The sequence below is a fragment of the Sylvia atricapilla genome, chromosome 1 (genome assembly GCF_009819655.1).
Source record: "Sylvia atricapilla isolate bSylAtr1 chromosome 1, bSylAtr1.pri, whole genome shotgun sequence".
In the NCBI taxonomy this organism is placed as follows: domain Eukaryota; kingdom Metazoa; phylum Chordata; class Aves; order Passeriformes; family Sylviidae; genus Sylvia; species Sylvia atricapilla.
The window spans coordinates 97,029,610-97,057,352 of NC_089140.1; the positions used below are offsets into that span (position 1 = coordinate 97,029,610).

Consider the following 27,743-nt stretch of genomic DNA (forward strand, 5'->3'; position numbering starts at 1 on the left):
AATTAGGAAAAAAAAAATGGGAAGGGAAATAAGAGAGGAATAAGTGAGCAGTTTCTATAGTGTTGGAAGATCATATGAGTGATGGTGTGAAGAAAGAGGGAACTGAATTAATTTTCTGTTTCAGTATCATGAAAACGTAAAAGTAGATGTAAAGCAAACAGTGTAAATGTTTTACTAATGTGGAGCTGAATTTATAATTTTTTCATGACAAGGCATAGTGGATGTTAAAAATTTACATGTGTTCTAAACCATTTTTAAAAATTACAAAAAAAGAAAAGAAAATCTAGTAGAAGCATTAGAGTTGAAAAACACTGATCTTATTCTGGAAACTTCTGAGACGTGAATTGCTAAGAAGCCACAGCAGTTCTTTGAGACAGTATTCCTGTGCTGCTCTCAGTAAGTATTCTATACATGCCCATTTTTGGTCAATGTCAAAAATGGGATATAGGACTAGATGAACTTTTATTCCAATGGCATGCAAGTACTCTCACGCTACTCTGCAAAAATAAAAAAGGTAACTGAGTGTTTTAAAGCAAGCTTTCCCAACTGACTGGAAAAACAGGGAGGGATGTGATGCAGTAGAGCTGGGGAACTATAGAACAATACTAAATATGTATCCTTAAGTGAAATAAAAATATTTTGCTAACAAAAAAGAATACAATATTGAATAGCTAATTATACACATGCATCAAAAAAAATTATAGCTTTTCCGGTTTCCATCACCATGAAAAAATATGTAATTAAAAAAAAAATAAGATATTTGAAAAATGTATCATTACAATTTAAAGCCCCATTCAAGAAGTTATAAAATAGGTGATAAAATAATAAAATTTAATGAAATATTTGAAGAATATTAATGTTCTTAAAGTTATATCACTAGTTAGATGCAAATGAGGGATTAATATTAAATCTCTTCTTGGACTTTCATCTTTTCTTGTCAGGAATTCTGAATTAAATATCATTGAAACTAGAAACAAATTGGTGAGAAATGTACAATACTGAGTGTTGATCTGTAACAATGTAATCTAGTAATATTTTCCCTTTCTTTTATTAAACATCAGCATAATTTGCTAGAGGAAACATATCTGTTTCTATTTTTACTAGTTTTAGCTCTACAATTCAATCAATTCTCTAAAGAATTGAAATGAGCATTTTAACAGAAAGTAATTAGAAAATGAACATACAAAACCAACTCTACTATATGTTATAATTCTGACTAAATATATTGTGTTTTAGAAATCCATTAAGGGAGGCCATTTTGCAGCCTGTATTGTTTTATCATTGTAACAACCAGCCCCAGTGGTTTTTGTTGAAACAAATACACTACTCCACTGGATGACAGTGCTAGATGAATATAGATGAATATCAAAGGGTTTAACAATATCAGCATAATTATATCTCCTCTTGAGTTTTGTTCTGATGAAACAAAAAAATATAAAATACTCAGTCCAAGAGATCCATGACACAAAACCAGCAGTGAAACACATGGCAATTAATATAAGCCCTTAGTATTCAAATGCCTCTCTTATCATCCAGGCAAATTATAAAGCTCCTTCTCTGTACTGTGTGCCTTCTCCAAACACATCTGGAACTCTGCAGGCATTCAGAGAGTGTGTAGATCACTGTCTAACACTCTCTGAACATGCTCACTGTTGACAAGGAAGCAGTTTGCCACTCCTCTCACATTTGGCCCTACCTCACACTCCTAATTCAGCACAGCAGAAGTTGGTAAACAGACAGAGCAGCAAACTCCACACTCCAACACAGGAGTCAAGATTTTTCCTGCTTCTGTGGCCCTTAATCCCCATGTGTCCTTAGGCCATCCCAAAAACTGTCAACACCCCAGATATATCCACACTCTCACAGCTTAGAGCAGGGACTGCTAATACCTGAAGCAGAACTTCTCACATGGTTTCCTTTAGAAAGAATTAATGTGCACAAAATCATTCTGAATTAAAGCAATACCAATTAAGGTGAGGATGACGAAAGAATTTACCTTAAAGCCACATTGTGTCTTTTAACCAAAATGTAAAGATGTGTTTATGCAGCTGCAGCAGTTTTCATCTTGCTCCTTTTATTTTTCTTGACCACTTCTTAAATTTTATTTCTCAACTGTACTTGCAAAATCTGTTATAATTAATAACTTGTGATACATTTCTGCGGAGCTCAGAGTAATAAGGCTGTCTCTCATCAAAAGTGTGCTACTGTGGTGGTCTAGTCTTTATTAAAAAATAAATCTGGAAGTGAGTACAGCTGTGTTATAACATCTTCTTTAGAGATGTGCAGAGACAGATGATTTTTATTTTTTAATTTCTGTTAATTTGATTTTTCTAGATCGTAACAAAAAAAAGGGAATGTTTGAACTTTGATTTCTTATTCAATTAGAATTGAATAAGATTTAGGGATTAAAAGATAAAGGGAGCAGCAATTTAGTCTTATAGCCTTTACTTGTTTTCTTTTGGGTTTTGTAGTTAAGGTAAGGAAGAAGGTCATTCACATTGTACCTATTCCCACACCAAAACATTGTATCCATAAAAATTAGAGTTTACACAGTGATACTGTTAGGAAGACTTCAGGGCTGCAGCAGACTAATTATTTTCTGCATAGAAGAAAACCATCATTAAAAACCTCATATAATCAGGAAGAAAAAATAGTCCTTTCACTTCTAAGGGAGGAAAGGAAAGGGTCTAAGGGAAAGGAGACAGGGGATAATGTTCTTATATTTTCAAAATACAAAGAAAACCAGCCTCATTGAAATTGCATCAAAAAAAGTAAATGTTGCCTGTGAAATGTGAGGAACACACATTGATGTGAGGAACACACTCTGACAATATGATGGGATAACCTCGGCTGAATTCCAGATTCCCTCCCAGCTGCTGTCTCACGCCTCTCCTCTACAGGACAGGAGCAGAAAGGAAAATAGGTTTCGTGGATTGAGATAAATAAACTTGACTAGGGAAAATTAAATATATTACCAGTTAAAAATAGAGTAGGATGGTTAAAAACAAGGACAAAACTAAAATCACCTTCCTTCCTTCTTAGACTTCCTCTCAGGCTCAACACCATTTCTTTCCCTATTTTCTCCACTACCTCTTCTCTCTATGCCCAGAAGGGGAATGTCAGGATATGGGTCAATCCACAACAGCTTCTCTCTGCTTCTCCTTCCTCCTCATGCTGTTCCCCTGTATCAGAGTGAGGGGTGTCATGGGATACAATCCTTCATGAACTGCTCAACTGTGGCTTCTTCCTGCAGGCCACAGTACAGTGAAGTTTGATTGAAGTTTGATAGAATGTAAACTTAAAGTAAAAATTAGTTTATGCATCCAAAAGCTCTAAAGTTCAATATCCAAGTCCACTAAAAAACATGTTCCATTAATTTAATATTTCACAGCCAGCTATTTCTCATAATCATGAGATAATACAAAAAATATTTACTATGCCTCAAAATTAATTTATAATTTTTTTCAAGATCATATTCACAGATGAAAGAGAAAATATTTTTCCATAAGCATCGTGTTTTGGATGTTAATTTATACCATCAACAAGGTGGTTATCTGTTCCTAGATGAACCAGTTAGATCCATTTAAATTTTTTTTTACCATGATATTAGTCAAATAATATATCTATTAATTTAAATGGTATTTTCCATTTCCAGAAGTACAATCAATAATACTGCACAGTAACAATGTCTGATCCCAATTCTTTCATCAATTCTGCTCATCTTGTACAGCAGAAGTTAACCTTTTAAAACTGTATGTAGAAACATTTCAAACCAGCATACTGCCAGCTACGAATAATATTAATGACTCACACTATTTGAAAGGCATAATTAATATTAAATTTTATGCTCAGAATGTCAATCTATGTGGTTTACTACTACAAGTGGCTAGACATTGCACAAATTCCATGTCCTATGGAGGTATGTGTACATATTAAAGAGCAAGATAACTGTCAACATGAAATTGTTTAGACAAGGATGTAAAGATTTAATTTCTGTGTATTAATACCATGTTTTAATACTACTAAAACTGCTACTAAACAAAAAATGTTTGCTTTTATCCTCTACAAGTATGAATCAGCCATATACCAATTAATAATACTGGATATTGTTTTAAACAACTACAATGGATGCTCCAAATAATGTCACAAATACAGGTTTTGAAAAAAACCAGGATATTAGCAAATGTGTTTTGCTTTGGGATTCATTCTATGAAAAATTACCTGTACACCTTGTGTTTACTTGCTAAATAAAGCCATAATCATACAGATCAAGATGCACAAAGACCTTTAAATAGCTGCAGTTTCAATTTTTCTTGACCTAGACATCTAACCATCAACCACATTAAAATAATCATTCTTTTTTACTCCTCTAACCCTGCTTATAATGTTATTCTATTTGAACTTGAAGCTACCATCCCAGAAATAAAAGGGTCTTGAACCAGAAGTCAAAGCAATAATTTTCAGGTTATTTATAGTATTAGAGAAAATCAGAAACAGTCTCAGAATTTGGCAAGGTTCAACAGTGAGTGACATTAGGATGTGTCTACATCTCAATTGAGTTGGGCTGGAATACTTGTAAAAGAAACTCTTTCCTTTCTTAACACCTGTTTTGCATTTAGTGGCCGTGGCAAGGTGAAGAAATATGCCAACTAACTTTACAAACCACTGCCTTCTCCCCATGTGGCTGACCAGGTCCCCAATGCCTTGACTGACTTGGAGATAATTTGTTGAAAGGGTAATTTTCCTCATAAGATTGTTTCCATACTTTTTTCCCAGCTGTGACTGGCTCATTTTCTCGTTAAGGGTTTGCCACAGCACTTTAATCTTGTTGATCTTTAATTTTACTGATGTTGCCAATGGGTGTTTGGTGTCACAGAAGACCATTTTTAGTGGTACAGCTGGCTCTCTGTAGCCAGAGGCCAGGAACCCTGGACACAATGAGAAGAATGCATAGGATACTGTAGCAGACTCTGCAAGAAGATCTGGCTGGAAATGCTGCTGAAGACTACAAGAGAGCTCAGCCTTGGGGATGATGCACCACAGGGCATGGTTCCCAGCCTAAAATAGAGAAATACAGCATGTGCTCAATTCACAGCTCTGGAGGGAAAACGTTCCCATCGAGGTCTTGCTGTCTGCCTCTGAGGCTGGGGCAGGCAGAGACAATGTCCTTGCCTGTAGGTGGGATCAAGAAGATCTGTCATTAAGCTGAAAGAAGTGGGCAAGGAGAACCCTGTGAAATCAAGCAATGACAAAGTCCAACACCTGGGAAGGAAGAGTCCCAATGCAACAATATGGTGATGTTTTTTCCAAAGCAGCTGTTGCTTAGAGACTGACTAGGCAATCAGTCTGCTGGTGGTGTTGATTGTCTCTTCATCATCTCTTTTGTATTTTCCCCCCTCTTTTCCCTTCTCCCCCTTTCCAGTCTCTACCTCAGTTCACAAGTTTTTTTTCTCAATTTTGCCCCTCCAATCTGTCCTCCAACCCAGAGCTGGGGAGTGAATGAGGCTGAGCGGGAGCTTAGCTGCCAGCTGGGGTCAAGCCATCACAAATCCCTGCCCACAGTAGCTCATGCAATCCTGGATGTTTTTGAGACCTCACTGGACAAAACCTTGAATAACTCAGTCTGACTTTGGAGCTGATCATGCTTTGAGCAGGAGGTAGGACCGAACACCTCATGAGGTCCATTTGTCCTGTGATTCCATGTTTTGCAGTTATTGTAAATCAAATATAGGGGTGCTTTACTAACAGAGCTGGTCACAGATATCTAATAGTGTATGCAACTAATTATTTTTTAAAAAGACAACCAAACAAATAAGCCAGCACAGACACATAATCAAAAGAGATTTGAAATACAGTAATATGCCTAAGCAGATGAGCCTCTTTCTGGCCATATCTCCAACATCAAGTTACTTACATTACATATAAATCAAGTAACTACTGATATGATATGTATGTGTTACCATAAAATAAATAGTAGTAAAAAAAAAAAGTTAGAACCCATTGTTATGTAAGATATGTTAGAAGGGTAGGCTTATATGCGTGACCTTCCATTTGCTATTACTCAGTCATGATGGAAACAGAAAAATCTTATGATTACATTTAACAGCAGACATCAAGTATAAAACCTCTCTCTCAGTCCTTCCCAAGAGAAATTACCTAGTTACTAAACCCTAAATCTAGTTACTTAGAATGTCGTTATTCAACAGCAAATGCATATAAATTAGATTAAATTATTTTTTATTTAGGCAAATTAAAATTAAAGTTGCTGTTTCTCACTGCCCAACTCATAGCATTGGATATGTACATTTAGCGATTGATTGTTTGGTTTGGTGACCTTTTTGCTTTCTATTTTTTGAATTTTTAGAGTCTCAATGAAAGTTGGAGCCTTCTGGATTATTATTAAGTTATCAGCATAGAAAACCCTAAAATAAAGGCTAAGAGTCTCTGAACAAATTATCAAGTTATTTATAGCAGGACAATAAGTGAACAGAACTTTGGAGAACAAAAAAATGAGGAACAGGAGCCTCCTTATGTTCTCCCTCTCCTAAGAAGGGATTTGATGATCAACAAGACAGGAAAATCATTAAATAATTTGTCCCACAGTATTTCTTTGCCTTGACCTTCATCAGGACTCTGTAGTTTGCACAGCTTACTTAACCTCTTCTGTTCCTCCCAGTCCTCATTTTTCCTTCCTAGTCTTGTTGTACTTGTCATTTCTCCCTGTTCCTTTTAAAAATGAACAGATACTATTTTCTGGTTTTGTACCATACAGAAATTCTAAGCCACTGAGGTCCAATTGTTCAGGTCTAGGATGCAGTAAGGGATGTTTTGTCTTGTATAATCTTTGTTTTAGGGACACTTTTTGACATTTTGATATAGTAATTTTGGGTATGAACGCTCCCCAAATAATCCAAGCAATACTACTAAACTAAGTAAAAATAAGCTTATTTTTAACAAAAGCCCATTGTGTGCATTTTAATGATGACAACTCCATCTATTTAATGTTGCTTTATTTTTTTTTTATCTCCAAAGGTTCCTGAATTTCTTTTACCTGCATTTTTAGTTTTCTAGTTTCTTCTTCCAAACTTTGTTTTTCTGCTTCTAGTCGCTCTCTCTTTCCCCATTCAGAGGCATTCTTGCACTGAGCTCTTTCCAGCTAGGAAGGTTGAGAGTAGGAGGAAGAATAACAAAACAAAACAAACAAAAAGAAGAATAATCTGATTAAAATTCCCTGCTTTTCACTGGGTGAGGCTAATGGCTTCACCTCAAAGACAGATGGGCACCTTGGAAATCAGCCCAAGGTGTAAGTTTCCCATGTATCATAAAGTAAATATTTGAATTTAAAAAGAAAATAATTGAGACAGTCAAATTTTTATCAAATACACCTTCAAAAAATAAAGCATAGATAACTTTTTTATACAGTAACTCGTAAAAAAATTCTTATTCTTTTCCCTGCTATTTGTGGAAAAATAATATTAAAAAAAAATTAAGTTATACTGAGACTGATTTTGGCTTGACTATGCCAAAGTTCACTTTTTATTTTCCAAAAGACAAAAAAATCAGCATGTTTTTATTCTGTTTACAATTTAGGATTGTAAAAAATGTTCCTTAAACTGGAGAAGTTCGAAAGTATATCTTCAGTACGGCATACAGTTATCCTCATAATCAGCGGAAAGATTTTTAAGTTTTCATGCTAATCTTTTTCTTGTGGTCATAGCATTAATTAATAGTATTAAGGGAAATATTATTATTTATGGCCAATGCTGTAACCTTATTTTAGGATAACTTTATGAATTTGTTCCTCAAACCCATATACAGGGTGAATTAAATACATCAACAAAAAGACACATTACTAAGTCATATAGAATAATTATCAAAGATCTGATTTATTATTCAGAGACAACTACATAGAGGTTTTTGTCAAGGCTGCATTAAATACTTCTCACACTTCAAATGAAAAAACGGTAAAGTGAATTTATGCTTATAACACAAACCAGGTACTTATCAGGTACTAATGGAAATTTATCAGAAGATTATTATAGAAAAGTACTTACAGTTAACAAGTTATTATTAACTGATTCTTGATAGGAGATTAAAAGAGATTAACACAGATTGAAAGCTGTAAAAATAAAAGGTTCCAGGTTTTTTAAATGAGGTGAAAAAAATTGCTAATGTATTAAAAATAGGTCAAAATTTTAGCAAATTTCTACAACCGATAAAAAATGGAGACTGAAAATATTGTGGCACTTCTTCACTGAAGAAACAGAATATCTGTGCCAACAAGGCTTCAGAAAGAGCCATAGAAGTGTACTTTTTCTGTTCTGTTGGTTACTTTTATTCTAAAATCAATTTCTGGAAAATAATGAAAAGGTACTGAATGCAGATCAAAGAGAATGAGCTGTTATAATATAAAAGAAACATAATTCTGATCCTGTGAAGAGTAACAATGTCATTATCTAGCTAAATCAAATTGCTTACTTGTCAGTCCCCACTTATTTCTGAGTAAATAAAAACAATTAGAAACCAAATAAAGCGGCTCATTCAAATTTTCAGAGGACAATAAAAGTGATTGTTCCACTCTGCTCTGTTGGAGTGGCCTCACCTCGAGCACTGTCTACAGTTTTGGGCAGAGGTCACCCAACTATTAGAGCAGGTCCAGAGTTGCTAACAAGTTGCTAACACCAACGCACAAGTAAATGTTTGATGATCACATGTTCTTAATGAGGTCTTAAAAATCTATCCACTGAATTTCTGTACCATAGTTGGAAATTAGGGAATCACATACCCCTATTTAGCAGCAAATACTATTTCTTCCCTTCCAAAATTCTGCAAGTTGTTTAAATACAGTCTACTGGACTACAGTCACAAGCCCTATAAGTTTTCCTAAATAAATATGCAGGCATATTTATTATTACAAGTATCCATGAAAGTTCCAGAACATGAAAAACCTTGTGTTCTTGCAATGCACCTGCCAAAATACAGAGCTGAAATTCAAAGCATGAAAGTTCACCTTTTCACAGCGCTGACACTAATCAATACAAATTCATTTTTGTCAGGCATCAAATAGAGAGAAATCACAAAACCATCCAAGGTTGAATTTCAGTCAAGAAATTAAGCACAAGATTGCTATCAAATGAAGATCTGATATCAAAGATAAATTTATTTACCTCTGTCTGTAAAATTTCAATTTATTGCACCCAAGATTTAATTATGATAAATTTACATATTTAACAGTCCTGATTTCTGCTGGCATAGGAGTTAATTTTCTTCCTAGTAGCTGGTACAGTGCTATGTTCTGAATTTAGAATGAAGATAATGTGGATAACAGAGGGAAGTTTTCATAGTTACCAAGCAGCGTTTACACTAATTCAAGGTGTTTTCAGCTTCTTGTACTGCCCAGTGAGCAAGGAGGATTGGGCTGCACAAGAAGCTGGGAGTGGAAAGTTAACTCAAAGCATCCACAGGGATATTCCATTCTATATGATGCTCTTGTGAAGAACTCCAGATGCTCATTTAAAAAGAAAAGTGAAAGCTTAAAAAAATTTACAGCATGTGAAGAAAACCTTGAGATCTTCATTTTTAATTTAAAATGTGAATATTTTCTCTCCATAATGTATCTGTGGAGACTTGCAAAGAATTTTACTTTTTAATAGGAAGACCAGAATAGTGGTGAAAGCATAGAATGGGGTCAAGGTATTGTCAATGAAGTGGATAATTGCAAAGGTGAATGGTGGAAATGAAGTACCACTGTACTGACCTTTTGAAACTGGATAATTACATCTTAGAGGTAACCTAGACCATTTTATGGCTAACATGAAAGGCAGAACCCTGAAAAAAGACAGACACAGACAAAGGAACTCCACCTTGTACAGTTCATTAGCAGGAAAATCTTAATGCTCTTGTTCATTTTAAGACAATATAAAATAATTGAGGTTCCAAAAGTTTTGTTGAAACAAGATTTTTCTCCTTCCCCTTAGTCAACAAAAGAGTAGGATGAAGAGCAAGGTGTAATGAATGCAAAAAAGAAAGATGATGAAGATATATAGCAGTCAACATGATTCCACACAGAAAACAGAAGAAATTCTAAACACCCTTCAGTTTTTTGTGGTTTTGTTTGTTTGGTTGTTGTGGGTTTTTTGTTTGATTGTTTGTTTGATTGTTTGTTTGGTTTTTTGTAGTGCAAAGATTTATTAGCTTCCTATAAAACTTGGAAAAGGCAAGAAAGTGTATTTAGAGAATTATGATCTTTAGCTTTTTAAAAGAAGTATTTAAAATAGAGTTAGACAGAACACAAGCATTATGTTAAAAAAACTCTGTACTTTTAGCTGATCTGACTTTACAATGATGTCAGAAATAAAAAACTGCCAATCTAACCAGAAATTCTCCCCATAAAATTTTTCTTTCACAAAACTGGAATTTTCTTTACCAAAAGCATATTCTGTGAAAGATTATCTACGTATCTCAAATAAAAGCTGAGATACTGAGAAGAGTTTTGTTTATTTATTTTTTAATTTCCAATCTGCATCTTACAAAACCACAGCAAATCATTAGCTTCTAATGTAATCTGTCTTTATAGTTGGAATCTACAGGCAAGCTGAATGAGACCAACAGACTTGTGACCCAGAGAGGGAAGAACTCCTGTTTAAACTAGTGAATTCAGGCAGCCTCAGTCAAGTGCAAATGTAAAACATCTGCTTCAGTTTGTGCAGACCAAAAATGAAAATTTTAAATCAATATGCTTTTTTTTTTTTTTTTTTTTTTTTTTTTTCCCTAAAATGACTATGCAGGGCTTTTTCTATGTTCCAAAGCAAGATAAATGAACATATTTTCAGGATTCTTGATATCCTCACTGTATTGTACATGGAGGCAATTTCCATCCATCTATGCTACAAATTATTCTACAGAATAATTTTCAAGAGGTATATTAAGCAAGAGGTACATTAAACTGAAAATTTAATAAGCCACAGGTTGATTAGGAATTAAGGACTGTGGTATCCTCATAATAAAGAAAACCTATAGAAATAAGCATAAATCTTCATAAAGTCACAAGTGAATTGGATTCTTACCTAAAGATTTCTTCCCTACAGTTATTCAGAAAACTCAGCACAAGAAGTAAATTTCCCTGTTCTGGAATTCTGTCTCAAAAAAAAAAAAAAGTCATATCCAACAGTCTTCTCAAAGCCAGAGCCAAGAACTCAACAACTGCAGTTTTAGCAACTATCTTTCAGGTCATTGTACAATGATAAGAAATGCAAGGAAGGAGAATCTGCTCTTTCACAATGGTAGCTTATAAGATGTCATCAACTTCCAAAGTATTGAATGTGCTTCAGCTGCTAGAAGGAATGGCAAACATGCAGCTTCCTTACATGTAGCCCCTAGGTAGATTGAATCAAATTAATTGAAACCCAACTCTGCCTGAAGATCAAGCAAACATCAAGCAGAAGCATGACATTCCTTCATTGAATTCATTGTGAAACATCATTACAATCTGTAACATAGTTGAATTGGGTCTGAAGATGTTTTATCAGTGGTCTAAAAGAATTGGTATCACACAGTTAATGAGATAGTCCCTTAGCACAACTGGGAGAAAAAACTTCTCACAAAAAATTGTTGTAGGACCAGGAAAAAGCTCATACAGCCAGAAGCATCTTCAAAGGATACACAAGAGAAGAAAACATTTATGTTGATAAATCTGTTCTCTTAAGTCACTTCTAGTTTTAGTTCAGCTGTAGCTACAGGACTTGGAAGATGAAAATGGTTCCACTCCACTGTCCACCCCTCTTTGAGAAAGATAAAAAAGGAAGATGGGTTTCACATTGCAAGACAGTCATGTGCAACTGAAAACAAGTCCAAGAATCTTTGTTACTTGCAAAGTAACCTCTATTTTGTTGGGGTATAGAGGAGGGAGTCTGGTTTTTGGATTTTTTAAAAATTATTTTTTGTTGTTGTTTTTTTTGTTTGTTTGTTTGTTTGTTTGTTTTGAGATTTCTACTGCTAGAAGTCTGTAAGAACATGAGGAAAAGTGCCAAGGCTCCTAAGGCCTTAAAGAAAACTCATCAACCTTCCTGCTTCCAAGATTAACACTGCTGTACACAGGTGTGATGTTTGCTGATAAGCAAAATTATTACTTAGAATGTGTGACACTGGGCAGTTTTGCAATGATTATTTCCAGTATATCTGACATTTGCTAGAATTCTTTTCTTTCTTCATCTAAAAGGTGCAATCAAAGACTACCAGAATCCATAGCACTCCTTCCACAGGAAAGGAAAGACAAATGTTGTTTTGTTTGACAAATGCTTCCATACAGTAAAAAAAAAATTATTCTGTTTTGTTTTTTTTTTCTTATTGTATGCAAGTCTGCCAAGAACACCATTTAGTCCATCAGCAACTATACTAAAAGCTTGATAAATGTTATTGTGCCTGACAATATCTTGAGACACCAAGCCCTGCAAGAAATTGAACTTTTAAATGAATGCTTATATTCATAACAATGCCTAGCACCAGCATAATTATTAATCAAATATTTCTTCCTCCTGGTTCTACTCAAATGCTTAAGTCTGCTGCAGGCTGATATCATTGCACTATGCTGAGATTAAATAGAAGGTTGCTGATTTACCACTATGTTTTTCCCTTTCCCCTTGTCTGCACACAGAGAAAACTCCTTTGTGTGTATGACTAATTTAACAGAAGTGATTTATGCAGGAATATAAGTTGTCCATAGATATATATAAAAGCTTTAAGCATAAAAATTTACAACAATCATATATAATATATGCAGAGAGGCATAAATAAGTTCAAAAATAGGAACATAGGTGGAGAAAATTGCCTTTGATCTTACAGATCTTTCTTTCCATCTGAGCCTGGCACTGCTTTTATCAGTTTCTTGTGAGTTCAATTTCGTATGGACTATGTATTACATTAACACCTCCTATTCAGGAGAATCTACTATTCATTCAGGGAAAACACATTTTCTATCAATGTCTACCACAAAAAATTATCCATAATGCCTATCCAAAATTCTGCTTTCACCAATTATTTGTAAATAATTTAAAACTTCCAAGGAACTACCTTTACCTATCTAAACATTTGAGATCACTAAAGAGAACACCAACACATCATGCACTCATTTATACTTTAAAATTATGAAGGTTTTTTTTGTTTGATCTCATTTTAAATAAGAGATATTTACATTTTTCATGTGGAAAAACTCAACAAGATGACTAAACAAATACTGGAAGTTTCTTGCAGTATCACAGAACAGATAAGGTAGGAAAGACCACAGTGGGCCATCTGGGCCAACATCCCTGCTCAAGCAGGCTATGTTAACCTTCATTGTAATCCCAATTCATAACAAGATGGAGACTAGAGGAATGTCCAAAATATCAGTGTCTACTAAGCTTTACAGTGCTGCTTATTTAGTCAACATTTTCATGTGTCAAAAACAATTTGAAAATTATATAAGAAAAAAGTTAAAACTAGAAAGGACTGTTATAATGAAGACATAAAAACACATACTATAAATAAAGTATCTGATAACCATAAGATGTAAGGACAGTTTTGTCAAGCAGACATTCTGTAGGCCAGAAAAGCATGGATGTTTGCATGAATACTTAAAAACAAATAAGAGTGTGATTATTTTTTCTCTTCTACTATTTTGTGCTGTTCTACTATCCTCAGTGTTTTACTGATATATAAGCCAAATATTAAACCATTTATAAGCTGTCTTGGAAATTAAGGGACTTTCACCCATTGTTTAAAACAAAAAAACACAAAATACTGTTTTCATTTTTATAGTCAGGCGATATATTGAACATATCCACATCTCCTGATCAGCCAAATAACTAATGCACATGAAAGCTGAACTTTTTTAGCTTCCAGAATTCAACAATCTGTAGTTCAAAATGCAAACCTCCTATGTTACCAGTCCATACAAATACTTGTTATATTCGTTATGAGTAAAGTGCATTTCAGCCAAAAGAAACACAGAAAAAGAAAAGATTCCTTCATTTTTCTCTGGGAAATATATGCTTGATAATTATGAGAAATAATGCATTTTCTATATGTGAAAACAGTAAAAATAATAAAAGCTAAACATCAACATCTTTACTTAACTTCCAAATTAAAACAGAGTATCAGCCTCATCCTAGTGTTTATTCTTGATGCAGCTTTGTCTCATATTTGCTAATATAAATATATCAATATTTTACCACCATTTCTGGTTGGGGAGCCCTCATATTGTCCAAAAGGTATCAGGCCATATATTTGCATACCTCAAAATAAAATATTTGGGTAAGAACCATTCCTCACTTTTGTCAATTATATTGATATTGGCTGAATTTCAAAGTAGCCTAGATAAAATCCCTGTGAGTACATTCTCTACGTTGAAGTTGAAAGTGCTCTGGTTTAAGTCTCTTCCTGACTTTCCAGGCATCCTCTCAGAGATCACTGAGGGACCCATGGGAATCCTCTGAGATACTTGTGGCTATCTGCTGCTGCCACATAAGGAACCATTGAAGGAACTGCCCCTTCACCACCAGAATCTTGTTTGCTGCTTCTTGGACAGAATAAATGCCTCAACAAGAAAAATAAGAACGTAGATTTCTAAATTAGGAAAAAAAGATTTGAAATCTGTAATCTCCTCCTCCTACATTTTGAAAAAATTGCCATAATAACTAGTGCCTTCTTTTTTTTTTCCCTACATCTGGTTTAAGATTATCTTTCACTTACAAATATCTTATCTATCATAAGATATTTGTAACTGAAATTTGTATATCATATACAAGATGCAGGGAGTTTTCCAGAATTTCCCTGAAATTCTTCTCTCTTTCCCTGTAAGATGAATGTGGTAAGTGAGAGGTATTTATTCACTTAAAAAATACAATTAAATTACCAATAATAAATCATCCATCAAGTCATTCTTCCTTTAAAACCTTTACTGTTGTTTAGAAAAAATACTCAAATTCTCTTATTTTATATATACCCAAGCCATAGATAATTTCTTGCAGACTTTATACCTACATTATAATATGGGCAACAGTAGAAAGACTTTGTTTTCCATCTCTGTATGAGACTAAGACCCTCACCTCTGGCTCACACCACAAAGACCCTCACAGTACAGACCACTTGGCTGTCCTAACCTTCCCTGGACCACCCCAATTCTAGTCCCACTCCAACAGCACCTCTAAGTATTCTCTTTTGCTCAATCCTAAGACAAACTTCTGTCTTTGTTTAGGGCACCTCCAGATTTTCTGTCAGCATCACTAACAACTTCTCCTGCTCTGTATTTCCCATTTTAGCTGAAGTTAAGCTATATTCCCCTCCTAAGTCTATGGCTTGCTGTACTTCAAAAGTAATGTTCATGGTATAAAACGTACCAACAACTTCATCAAATGTAACTTACTCAGCTGCACCAAAAAGATGCCTCACTTGCTTACTTCAGTAAATTGACTCTACAAATTTACTAAATGCTCCTTTTCTGTGTGGTCTTTCAGACAATCCAATACCAGCTTCCTGTATGGGTTCCTTTCTAGCCTATTTCACAGTAGTAACTACTTCCAAGAGTTTTCCCAGTTCCTGGAAATTGCCCATAAGTCAAATACTTTTCATTATTTCCGGTACAAATCTGAAGAGAGTGGTTCTCAGAGTTATTCTTGACACCAGAAATAATGCTGAAGCATTGGTTCCAACATAATTCAAGTTTCATTTCCTCATAATTTTAATATTAGGCAAGCTTTAAGTAGCCTTTGACTTGAAGGCTATGTTTTCTAATAATGACAAACCAGTCAGAATTCAAGTGGTTTGTGTGGTTTGCATAATTAGAAACAGAGACTGAATCAGAATTCATTTGAGTGCACTGGGCATCTTTTTGCAGCATACCTTTTACTGCAGCCTCTTCAAATTATCTTGTTGTTGATGTAGTGTTTAGCAAAATATTGGTGCTTAGATAATCATGACCTTACATAAAAATGGCATGTACAAGATACTGTTTGCTATATTCCTAAATGGAAATGATATTTGAGATGGGACTAACATGACTAAATTATCAAGCTACTTTTCCTTTTTTGACTAGAGATGAATATAGTAATTAGAGTTCTAACCAAGATTAATCTAAATGAACATTATACAGTGGGTTAGCTGAATTTAAAATGTTCTCTCATGTCATTCAAGGAAATAATTCACATTTCAGATAATCCCTTGGAGAAGACTGCTTGAAATCTATAAGGGACACATGCCAACCAAAACTCTCAAAACTTGACAAACCATCACTCACGTGGAGAGTGAGAATTCTAATGTACTAACAAATGACTATTTCCTTTTGCTACTATGCACAGAGAGGTCAAATTTTTAATCCAGGGAATAAACAAGCAAAAATTCCCATATTAACTAATAATCTAAATTCTGATAACTAAATTCCAAATTCTAAGATCTGATAAATGTATAGAAAGTCAATTAAAAAATTAAAGGAAAAATTCACACTTTAATATTTATGTTTCACTACATACAAGGTAAAACTTGAGCTCTTGACATTTACAGCAAAGGGTTCGATTTGTTTACTTTCCAAAGAGTAGCATGCTTTTCTTGTACTTGATTGGATTATGATGGAACAACGCAGGGGTGACAGTGGTAATAGAATAAACAAGCTGCATTCAAAATCCTGAGTAAATGGCAAAGATTGTTTTAGGTGTAGGATTACAGCAAATATTTTTCCTAGTGCAATTTGAAATCTCAAAGGTCAGATGATTTTTGGGCACTCTTAGGCAAAAAAAAAAAAAAAAAAAAAAAAACCTGAAGGAAAGCAGGAACTTTCACCCATTAATTTTTCTCACTGACACCTTAGCTATGTGAGGTGGGGTGGGGGAAGACTCCTCACTGTGTGCTGAAAAGTTCAATTCCAGACATTCTGATTTATATTTCAAAAGAAGGTAGAATAGGCTCCTGCTGAGAATTTTTTTTTTTTAATGATACTTGAAACTTCTTAAACTCTGGTCAATTCCCTTTTCATCCAAGTATTGTTGCAAGATTGAAATTTCTCAGTTTAAGAAATTTTATGATCTGTATTTAGCTTACTTCTGTTACTACTATTTCTATCAGGGGGAGTGAACCATATATATATATGTGGATTTTTGGTTGTTTTTCCTACTCAAACCTAATACAACAAGCTTCTTCCCAAAATAAGAAACACAGACTAGACCCTGGAAGACCTGAGACTGACTAATGCAAAACCTCTTTTTAATAGCAACATAAAAAACAGATTTGCATGACTGTGAGTAGAAATATATGTACAGACTTTAATGGAAGCAAAAATGAGCTTCTATTCAATGGAAAGAAATTACCAGACCAATTAAATTTTCATTCTTAACTTTCAGAGCAATAACAATTTATATACCATTTACAGAAGATAATTTTTATATTTGGTCTTTTTAGAAATAAAAAGCCTATCAATTTAATTGCATCCCAGACTATGAAAGCTTGCCTCCTGTTACTGCAAATAGTTATCTGCTGCTGTGTGTTTAGGTAGTTATTATTAGTAATTAATTTAGGAACTAGAATATGCCATAAGCCATTCTAGTAAGTACTATAAAAGGAAGATGATAAACGTTCCTCAAAAAATAAAGAGATTTTTCATAAGAAGATGAATGCAGACAGGTAGAAAATCATCTGGAAAAAAAAGAGTAAATCGTGCAAAAGGTAATAGGTTTGTTTGTTTGTTTTTAAAGTTTTATTTCCTGTACAGAAGGTCAATAACTCTTTTGCTTACAGCTAATTTCTTAGCCAACTTTCCTTCCTCACTTTACATTGTCGAATTCAGAAAAACATGTAGCTAAATAAAGAACTATAAGGAAACAAAAATCAATAATGGTCAGCATGATTAGGAAACATTCAAAACAAGTTCAAATTGTCCTCAGTCTCAAGAATTTCCTGAACTTTATTGGTATTTCATGCTGCAGATCAGAACACTGTCCAACCCAATTTTAACTTTTAATATGAAATAATTAAATTGATAATATTAAAGGTATAATAAGAATGCTAATTGATAGATGGGAAAATAAAATACTAACTAAACTTAACTTACAGTTATACTAATGAATCATAACAAAAATACATCAAAATGACAGCAACAGTCAAAGCTTCTACATTTAACTTAGAGACTAAACAAATTCACTTATCTTACCCATGAGGACTGTTGACTTTTCAGATTAATGGTCAAGGGATGCTGGGAATAGGATGTTTTCTGTAACCATAGGTCTCTACAAATATAAATACATGTCAGATTACTGGCATACTAAATAGTGTGAAACCACACTAGAATTTGTAATCGTTACTTTCCTAAAGGAAAAGCATCCATACCAACATATTTAATTAGAATTTGCAAGTCTGATTTGACACAATGTGAAATATTCAGGAAAATCAAAATGGCATCAAGGTTCCTTGATGAGTACCGGACTATTGATACTTAATGTGCAGATGAATTGCACTATAATGCACCAGATTCCAAAAGTTGCCATGTTCTGATGCAGTGAGCTTAATCTGTAAGCATTAACAACCTATGCAAATAGGGACAGATTAAACCAGTATTCAAGCTTGTTTTCTCTTCTGAACAGGATTCAAGAAATAGAGGAGACGACTTTGTTCAAAGAAATTTAAAAGTGCTGTGCTGCTTAGAGTTCAGGTAATAGCATAGGACATTTCTCCATACAGCTCTCTTTTCAGAGTAAGAACCTGAAATATACAGCTTTATTCACTTGATCTAGACAAGCAGTTACATAAAATAATTTCTGTAGAGCAGTGGTCTGGTGGTAAGTGCCGGTAGCAACAGTCCTGCTGCTTCCAGTTTACATGGCATGTCTTGTGTTTTATCTGAGCCATACCTACTACAGACCATCATACTGGTCCTCTGAAGTTACAATTGTCCCTGAAGAATCTTCTGTTACAATTCCTAATCACCTGTTACCACTCAGTTCAGGAACTGATCCAAAGCTCATTAACATCAGCATATTTCTCATTGACTTCAAGGGATCACTCATGCTGTTACTTGAAGAAATATCCTGTACCTCACCAATGTAAGCATGGAAAGTTTTGTTTCAAAAACAATGGAAGAAAATTATCTAAGGCTGTTTTCCCAAACAAGCCTCCTCCCAAATTAGATTATTAGTTTTTAAGTGACATGTTGCTATCCTTATCCAGGTAAGGATAGAAAAAAAGAACTAGATGATCTAGATGATCACTAAGAGAAGAATGCCAAAAAGATTAATATCTATTTTTAACATTCTACCAGTTGTTACATTTAATTCTTCAGTGGTTTGTTACTTTTTTCAAGTAATTTCAGCTCAAGTTGATTTTAGGTGGATGAATAACAAGCAAGCACACTAATAGAAATATTTACTTTGACGACTAAATGAGTGCTAAAATATAATACCAAAAAGTAAATTCAGAATAGTCAAACATACATTAAAAAGCTTTTTTTTAATAAACTATACATTGCAAAGAATTAATTTCTGATACAGAGAGCCATATGACCACAATAATACATTATTAAGAAGCAACTTTGTAATAATTTTGGGCCTTTCAATCTGAACTATGAAAAATTCTTTTTGTTAAAGATGCAATAATAGAATCATAGAATTACCTGAGTTGGAAAGAACCTTGAAGATCATATAGATCAAACCCCCCTACTCTGGGAAGGAACACCTTGAAAAGTCTCTAGAACCAAGATCACTTCAGTACACAAACACACAAATACATACATAAACGCATCTATAAGTGAGTTCATTTGCACATTCCTCCCTCATCTTCCTCACTTTATCACCAAGTTATACTTTCTACCAATGGTAAAACAACAGGCTAAACAAACCTCCTCAAATGGTGCCATTTTGTCATGGTGTTCCTTTCACAGGAAGTCCATGTGCAGAAATATGTTTCAGTATGCACAAATGTGCTTCTTCTGAACATACTTTCTCACAGGAATAACTTTTCATCTCTCAGTTGTCCTTAAATAAAAAATAAACAAAAAATAATCCTGGTCTTGCTTGATGTTTTCAATGCAAAATGTGTAATGAAGACAGAGAAAATATTGGCAAGTATGACTCAGTGGAGTTTAAATATCTTGCCAGAAGCCAGTATGAGCAAAAAAGTCAATGAAACTGTAGACTTATACTGCTCTTTCCAAATTAGATTTGTAGGAAAATAAACACCAAATGGAATCTTAATTTTATGCAGCATGACAAATTATACTTTACGCTGGACACAAAGAACATCAAGTATGTAATTTCCAGAGATAAAATTAAATATGAACAGGGACCTGATTTATGCAAACAGTGGAAGGAATAGTTAACTCTTTGCAAGAAATGCTGCTGAAGCAACAATAAAGAATGTTTTTCTTACTGTCTAATCACCTGTAAGTTATTGTAATTCACACGGAAAGAAATGTGTACATTGAAAGTAACTTTTAAAGTATTTTTATCAAACCATGAGTCAGATATGTAGTTCCATTTTCATCCCATTCTACTATGTCTGAAAATCACACCAGCCTCGCAAACAAATGAAGTATTGAAATCAGTAAGGAAAGCAAATTTCTAGACCTAGTCTAAAAAGAATGAGATTTTATTAAGGAAAATTACCTACATCAAGATTCCATTCTATTAACTCATTTTCATTGTCAAATAATTCAGATGTTGTTTACAGAAACTTCTCTAACGATATTTTAAATCTCAGCCTTGAGGCTTCTGATACCAAACTTTATAAAACCTCTTTTAGCACACTAAAATAGACTACTGGCTGTTCTCTAGTGCATAAAAGCACTGTAAAATTATTTTTTGTACATAATTTTGTTCTTACGATAGCCATGAATAATACTCAACATTTCTGGACATCTTACATAAGAAATTAAATGAAGAAATTCACAGTAGCCAGCATAGCTACTGTGAATATTTATGTCTGATAATTATTATGCTTTCTGCAGGATTCAGGGGACAATCAGAAGGCATTTTTTTTAGTCAGATGAAGAGTATGGAAAAGAATGGATGAACTTGCTACATGTATCTAAATTTTCTGTAAGATTATAAGAGTATTATTTTTAATTTAATATATGTACAAAGTGATTTCAGGTCAACAGCTGTGTATCACCTTCACACTATAAGCTAATTCCAGAATAAAGATTTCTGGAGAAGGTAGAAATCATGCAGAGTGTTTGCTAAGGTCTACCTGTTGACAACTTGAGCCTCCAAGTAGGCTGTTCCATTTTAAAGAGCATTTCAATGTTTACAGTGATAGAAAAGGACTTGATTTATCCAGAGGCTTAATTCATATCAGTGGACCCTCCTTCGCCTGGGAACAATAGGTAGGGAACCATTCACAATCTCATAAAGAAAGTAATGCCCCTAAGTAGCAATACATAGATTGTTGCAATATAGTGTAAAATATCTATATACTGAGAGAGAGAACAGAAAACATTTGTCTTAAAAGATGTTTGTTTTGGCTCTATCGCAAAATCAATAGCTGGTGTCTTACTTTCAATTGTTAAAAAAAAAAAAAAAAAAAAAAAAAAAAAAAAAAAAAAAAAAAAGAGGAAGAAAAGCAATGTCTCTGTCAAATACACAAAATGCTCATTTAGCCTGTTTTCCTTTTTTATCTAGGTATCACTGATGTTCCAAAAAGATTTAAGGAACAATTATTGTAATTTTTGCCTCATATCCCACAAACTGGGATAGGAATTTCCCTCATTAACTACCAAAGCACTAGATAATGAAGAATAAGAGTACATTCTGTACTTCAGCCAACTGAAAAGTCTTAAACAACACAGAAGTCACTGCCTGTAGTGGCATTTGTAAGTCTACAGTGCACACCAGTGGAATATAGTAGTATATGCATTCTTCCACTCTTTTCACTATAATGTAAAATTGTTTTGTAAATATTTCATCTTATTTAACTCTTAAATGACCAGAAAAGCACATCCTTCAGAATTTATAAAGATGGATATTGAATTTGGAGGAAGATTTGCAATGAGTATAAACAAGAATGTTTTATTGTACATGAGATAAAATGATCATTTTAAAGCCTAGAACTTCAACAGGCTTGCTCACTCCAATTCTGTGTTTACAAATATCACAGCAACATACCAAGGATTTGCTTTGTTTTCCAGAGTCGAAAGACCTAACTAGTCAAAGTCAGACATAATTTTTGTGTTTTTCAAATTGATGGTTAATTGATTTGTAAACTCAACTGCATGTGAAAAAATTGGATATACCATTGCTGGGGACATTCAACAAGTAAGGTTATGAATGTAAAAAATTTCATGGTCTTCAGAGAACTTGAAGATTCCTACTCTTTATAACAAAGTTTACTTTAAACCCAAGTATATCTAATGTCAATACTCTTTATTTATTCAGTAGTCTTACAAAGAATTTTTGCCTTTCTGTGGATACTCATGCAAATACAACAATAAATGTAATTTTATACTGAGTAATTACTTCCCTGTTTTCAAATTTAAAAAGTGTTTTACATCTTTTAATGGGTGAACAGAATTCTTGTAACTGATAAATTCCTTTTTTGTTTTAACACCAAATGCAACTTTCTGTTGTATTCGTTAAAATGGTCTAATTTATGACCCCAAACAGGACAAGATCAATGCTAGTGTCACACAAAGCTGCCTGTAATTGCCATGGTTACGATGGTTATAAATTGTCACTTTACTACTTTTTAAAATTAACTCAATACTTTGAAAACTTAGTTAAACTTCTAAATTGATGCTGAATGGATAGTTTTTTAAAACTGAGATCAGCAAGATCACCAAGGCTTTTCTTATTTAGTTTACTCCAATGTGAATAAACACTTGTATCTTTATGAAAGTAATTAAAGAAAGTGATTAGTTACTGGGAGCACTGATGATCAAGTATTGGCAGCTGTGAAGATTCTAACATTCTCCAAAATCTCTCCAACTTCCAAAAGGCAAAGAGCTACTCATTCCTAAAACTAGTTTCATTTGCAGTGGCACTATCACTTGCAAACCAAGCACTTATTTTCACATTCACAGTGGGAGTGTTAGGCAACCTACCAAAGGAAATAGCAGATTAATTTAGTCAAGGACATGGAAATAATCTAGATGTAATGACTGATCTGCTGTTAATCTAGACATTCCTTTGTGATTTAATACAGAAAATGTATAGTGGAATCAGGTTCCATGCTTAGCATAGAAACGTCTGCACTTTCCTTTATTTCACTTCCAAATTTTTCACTGTCAAAAATCATGTCTGTTGTTCCAGCATCCACTTCAGAACAGTAATATATAGTGACTAATATTCACATCCGTATTGTCAACACACAAGGTTTGTTTATGTCAGTAGAGGGAGAGTTTCCAGTTACAGAAACCCCCTCCACTGATATATATAATTTCATTCACATTAGGCTAGATTCATCCAGATCAGTGTTCTATAATTAAAAAATGAGATTTATGTCATAAATGTCAGAAGATGAACAGAATGCTCAAAATATCACCTCCTGTTAGCAATTAAAGAAATCGAGCATCTTCCCAATAGAAAAAGCAGCAACACATATATGTAGGCATTCACATGCATAAATATTATCTATCTCCAATGAATTCTCAGAAAATTTTTGCTTCCTGTTGTTCTGTTCCTAATGACAGTGCCATGAAGCATTTCATAAAGATTTCTTAAGCAAAACTATTAACTAAATCTAGACTTCTTCTCTTTTCCACAATGATAACGAGCTAAAATCCTACTTAATGAGCAAGCAGCAAATAAAGAACTAAGATCTGAAGGAGCTCAAATGTGGCAGATAGATGTTAGTTTGTTGCTGTGTTGCATATGCATCATCTATTAACTGGAACTTGAGATTTAATAGACTGCTTTCAATTCTTTCCAAAACATGAAAGAAAACTAATTAAATTCCCTCCATTACTCCAAATCTGAGATGTTAAATTCGTAGGACATTTTTAATTCACTATATTTAGTTATACAGATACACATTTTGAGTTTTGTTGTATCCAAGAGGTCCTCTATCCATTGTCCTGAAAGATAAAACCTGTAAACTACAACACAAATATTTCTTATTCTTCTAGTCATGAACACAGATTGAAATGAATATGTATTTCCTTACACCAATCCGACACAACCAGGCAATGCTCTTAAATTACTCCTTCAAGGCTGGTCTTTGTAAAAGTACATTGCTTTCTGGCATCAGAACTCTGCCATGAGTGCCCTGCGGAGCTAAATCAGTCTCCTGACACATCTACCTGTTCTCCTGAGCATTAGGACAAACCTTTCTTTACTTCATGGCCTGACAGCTTTGGTTGACTCCTTTGTTTGCCTATCAGAGTTCCCTCCCATGGGACCCTTCCAAGCAGTTCCCTGACTAAGCCAATACCCTGCTCCATTTAGGCTCAGGATCTGTACTCTGCTGCTCACTTTTCTTCTTTCAGGATGACCAACACCACTATTTCAGTTACCACAGATGCAGGAATTATTCATCATCACAACCCCAGCTAGTTTCCTTCATAATAGTCAACAGCAGATCCAGCTATTTATCACCACTTGTTGGCCCTTTGAATGCCTTCAGCAAGAATTTATTTCTGAAACCACACTGAAATCTCTTTGATTGCAGCAGCTATTCTACCTTTCCAGAAGTTGTCAACCATGAGACCTGGGGTTTACAACTCCAAGATCTCAGTTCTTTGTGAAGATCCTGCTAATCTCCTCTTTGCCTTCTCTAATCCTGCCCAGCCTTACTTCCTGGTCCAGGTCGATGGGGACAACACATTTTTCAGCCAATTTCTACATCTCTACTATTCTATTGCTTCAGCCTCACAGGAAGGGTGGCAAGGCTTTCCTGAACACCCCCTTACCCCATGTAACACATGAACACATGTTTCTCTCTGAACACAAGCCCTGCTGGACCCTGATCACAGATTGTTGTACATCAGGACCACCAGCTTCACCACACATGGGGATGGGGCACCAGAACCTGCCTCCTCTGGCCAGTCCCTCCCTGCAAGCCTATGGAGCCATCCCAGTGCCAGTCCTACAGCTCTTGAACACCAGGGCTGCCATGGCAGCTTCCACACAGCCTCATCAGGTCCATCCCATCTGGCTACACAGAATGATAATCGATAAGTTGTGGATTTATCACATTCATAAACTCTGGACACAATTTTACTCTTAGTTGCGATGCAGGAAATCAGAAGTCTAAATTTTCTTTCTTGCTCCATGTGGTAACAGTGTATTTCTAACATACCTGTTTCAGGCTTTCCAGCTTGCTTTGTCTTAGTTCTTCATATTTCCACTTCCAAAGAAATAATTCATTTTCCATCTTTTCCATTTCTTTCTCCAGAAATACATTCATTCTAAAAAAATATTTTAAAATTAAGCATTGCACAATTTTGAAGTTGACATAAAAAACCCTTTAAATTTCCTTCTCATAGCTTGAGTTAGGTTCTGATGCCTTTGTCAATGATATATCTTGATTGTTGTAAAATCCTATATAATCGTTGCATAATTATTCTAAAAAAGACTCACCAAAAATAACAGTTAAAGAGAAAATTGAAATGCAGTGCAGCATTACAGAATTAAAACTTGAAATGAAATAAATTTTTTTGGATAAACTGAAGAAAATTTGACTTCAGTTAGTGGTTCAGGCCACCTAATTTATCACAAGTGTTTTTCACAATTAGTGAAGATCCTCAAATAAAAGGTATTACATCACTTGTATTTAGTATAAACAGAAGATTAAGCACATGTATACAGGAGGAAATATATACTATAAAGACTAGAAACCAAAAATTGTTAATGCTAAATGTTAAAAAAAAAAAAAATAGAAATATGTGTATTTCATGTTTCAAAAAATATAATTGCTCCTGAAAGAAAATGCTAGAAGAATTTTATGAAAATGTATTATATAGCATAGAAGTACCATACCTGTACAATGAGAAAAATATTAAGTAGTTGAAAAGAAAATTCTAACACTAGCAATTAAAGAAATTGTTGTGTGATACAGTAGTTATTTTCTATTCTAATAGAGACCAATGGAATTTTAAAATCTTTTTAACCAAGATGTTATTGCCAGGGTTACTAGAACTACATATTGAAAATATTTGGTTTAAATATTCACCTATTAAAGGAGGGTGTATTGATGGAATTTGTCTGGGGCATTTCTGTGCAGCAGACTGCAGGCTTGCACATAGATAAAAAGAGTTGCCACTGACTAGACTGACTCAGGACCCTGAAGCAATGCCAGTTACATTAATGAAGCAATCCACTATAGCAGAATATCTTCACTCTTCTTTTATACCTAAACCTAATGCTCTTGAATCAGAGATTTCCTTTTTCTGTCAAGATTTAGCATATAACACAGTTTATCTTAGCAAACACCTAGAACTCCCATAACATTACAGTAATAAAATAAACACTATAAAGCAAAGCAATGTGGAGGAAGATGCTTTTCATGCATTTCAACTCAACAGTTTTTCCTTTCAAAGTAAAGGGATAATTCATTGGAATGTTGTCATTACTTCATTGGGGAACTAAGACAATTATTAGTGGGACATTTAATACAGTAGAAAGTGAAAGCATGAAAGATGACATTCTAATACTTTGAATAATAGCATCTTGGCTGTACTGAATGTAGTGAGAGCCCTCAGAAGTGGTCTAATCTGAAAAGTAAAAGAGGACTGTCCAGCATGTTTTGTTTATTTAGAAGATACTAGTTTTGGTTTGTAATACAGTACTTAAGTGAGATCAGCTCCCTCTAATACCAGTAATTGAAAGAAATTTTTCTGATTACATAAAGTTTACCATTTAAATAAAGAAAACAAAGAGTGGAAGAAAGAGGACAGCAAACATCAGAAACAACATACTACTAGGTAAAAGAATCAAGTTCAGAGTATTTTCATGGATCTTGTAATGAGACATTTTAACTCACTATCTAATTAAATCACAGAATTACACAGAATGGTTGAGGTTGAGAGGCACCCTGAGGAGGTCATCTGGTGCAAACCTCGTGCTCAAGCAGAGTTGCCTAGAACTGATTGCTCAGGACCATGTCCAGATTGCTTTTGAATGTCTCCAAGGATGAAGACTCAGCAACCTTTCCGGGAAACCAGTGCTAGTGTTCAGTGATCCCCAAAGAAAAAAACGGTATTTCTTGTTCAGGCAGAGCCTTTTGTATCCATTGTCTATGTTACCCAGCCAGTCTTAAGCAGTTCCTCTTTGATATTATCAGCTACCAGTGGGCTAGTTTGTGGGCTTTTGGTTTTAGAGGAAATAAACACTTTCAAATTCAAACCGGAACAAATTACTATCTTAAAACTAGAAGACATTTAGATGAGAACGCTGATCCAAAAGATGACAAAAGACAGCTATTTTGATAGCAAATGATTATGCAAAATGGTGAGCCACTCATAAGGTTTGTAATTTCCATTCATGTTAATGGGACCTCAAATGTGTAATTGATATGATCCATTAGTACCTAGTAGAGGATGTTGGTGTGTGATTTTACATTGCAAACACAAGCCTGATATTTGATATTGAATGTCAAAACATAGATTTTCATCTCTTTATTGTATTTTTTTCAGATCTTCCTTCTTTTTGTCCTTTCCAAAGCCTGATCTGTGTGCATAAAAGTATTTCAACACTACTGATAGTTGCTCTAAGCAGAATGCAATAAGCAGAAGTCGTGTCAAGGTGAAGAAACAAAACATCTTATGGAGAGATTAGCTAGGAAACCAAGAAAGTTAC

General features: G+C 34.2%; 1 protein-coding gene across 3 annotated transcripts in view; it reads right to left on the minus strand.

Annotated features, from left to right (window-relative positions):
* CCDC102B (coiled-coil domain containing 102B) overlaps positions 1 to 27,743 on the minus strand; it is a 136,811-nt gene that overhangs the window by 88,602 nt on the left and 20,466 nt on the right. The window contains exons 5-7 of one of the 3 annotated variants that reach the window (XM_066328401.1): positions 25,246 to 25,354; positions 7,052 to 7,156; positions 2,829 to 3,247 (exon numbers count right to left, since the gene is read on the minus strand). In XM_066328401.1, coding sequence (XP_066184498.1) covers positions 3,203 to 3,247; positions 7,052 to 7,156; positions 25,246 to 25,354 — 259 coding nt within the window. In that variant the 3' untranslated portion in view covers positions 2,829 to 3,202. Of the gene's footprint in view, positions 1 to 2,828; positions 3,248 to 7,051; positions 7,157 to 25,245; positions 25,355 to 27,743 lie in introns of those variants that run through there. The other 2 variants (XM_066328393.1, XM_066328408.1) reach the window with 2 other exon arrangements.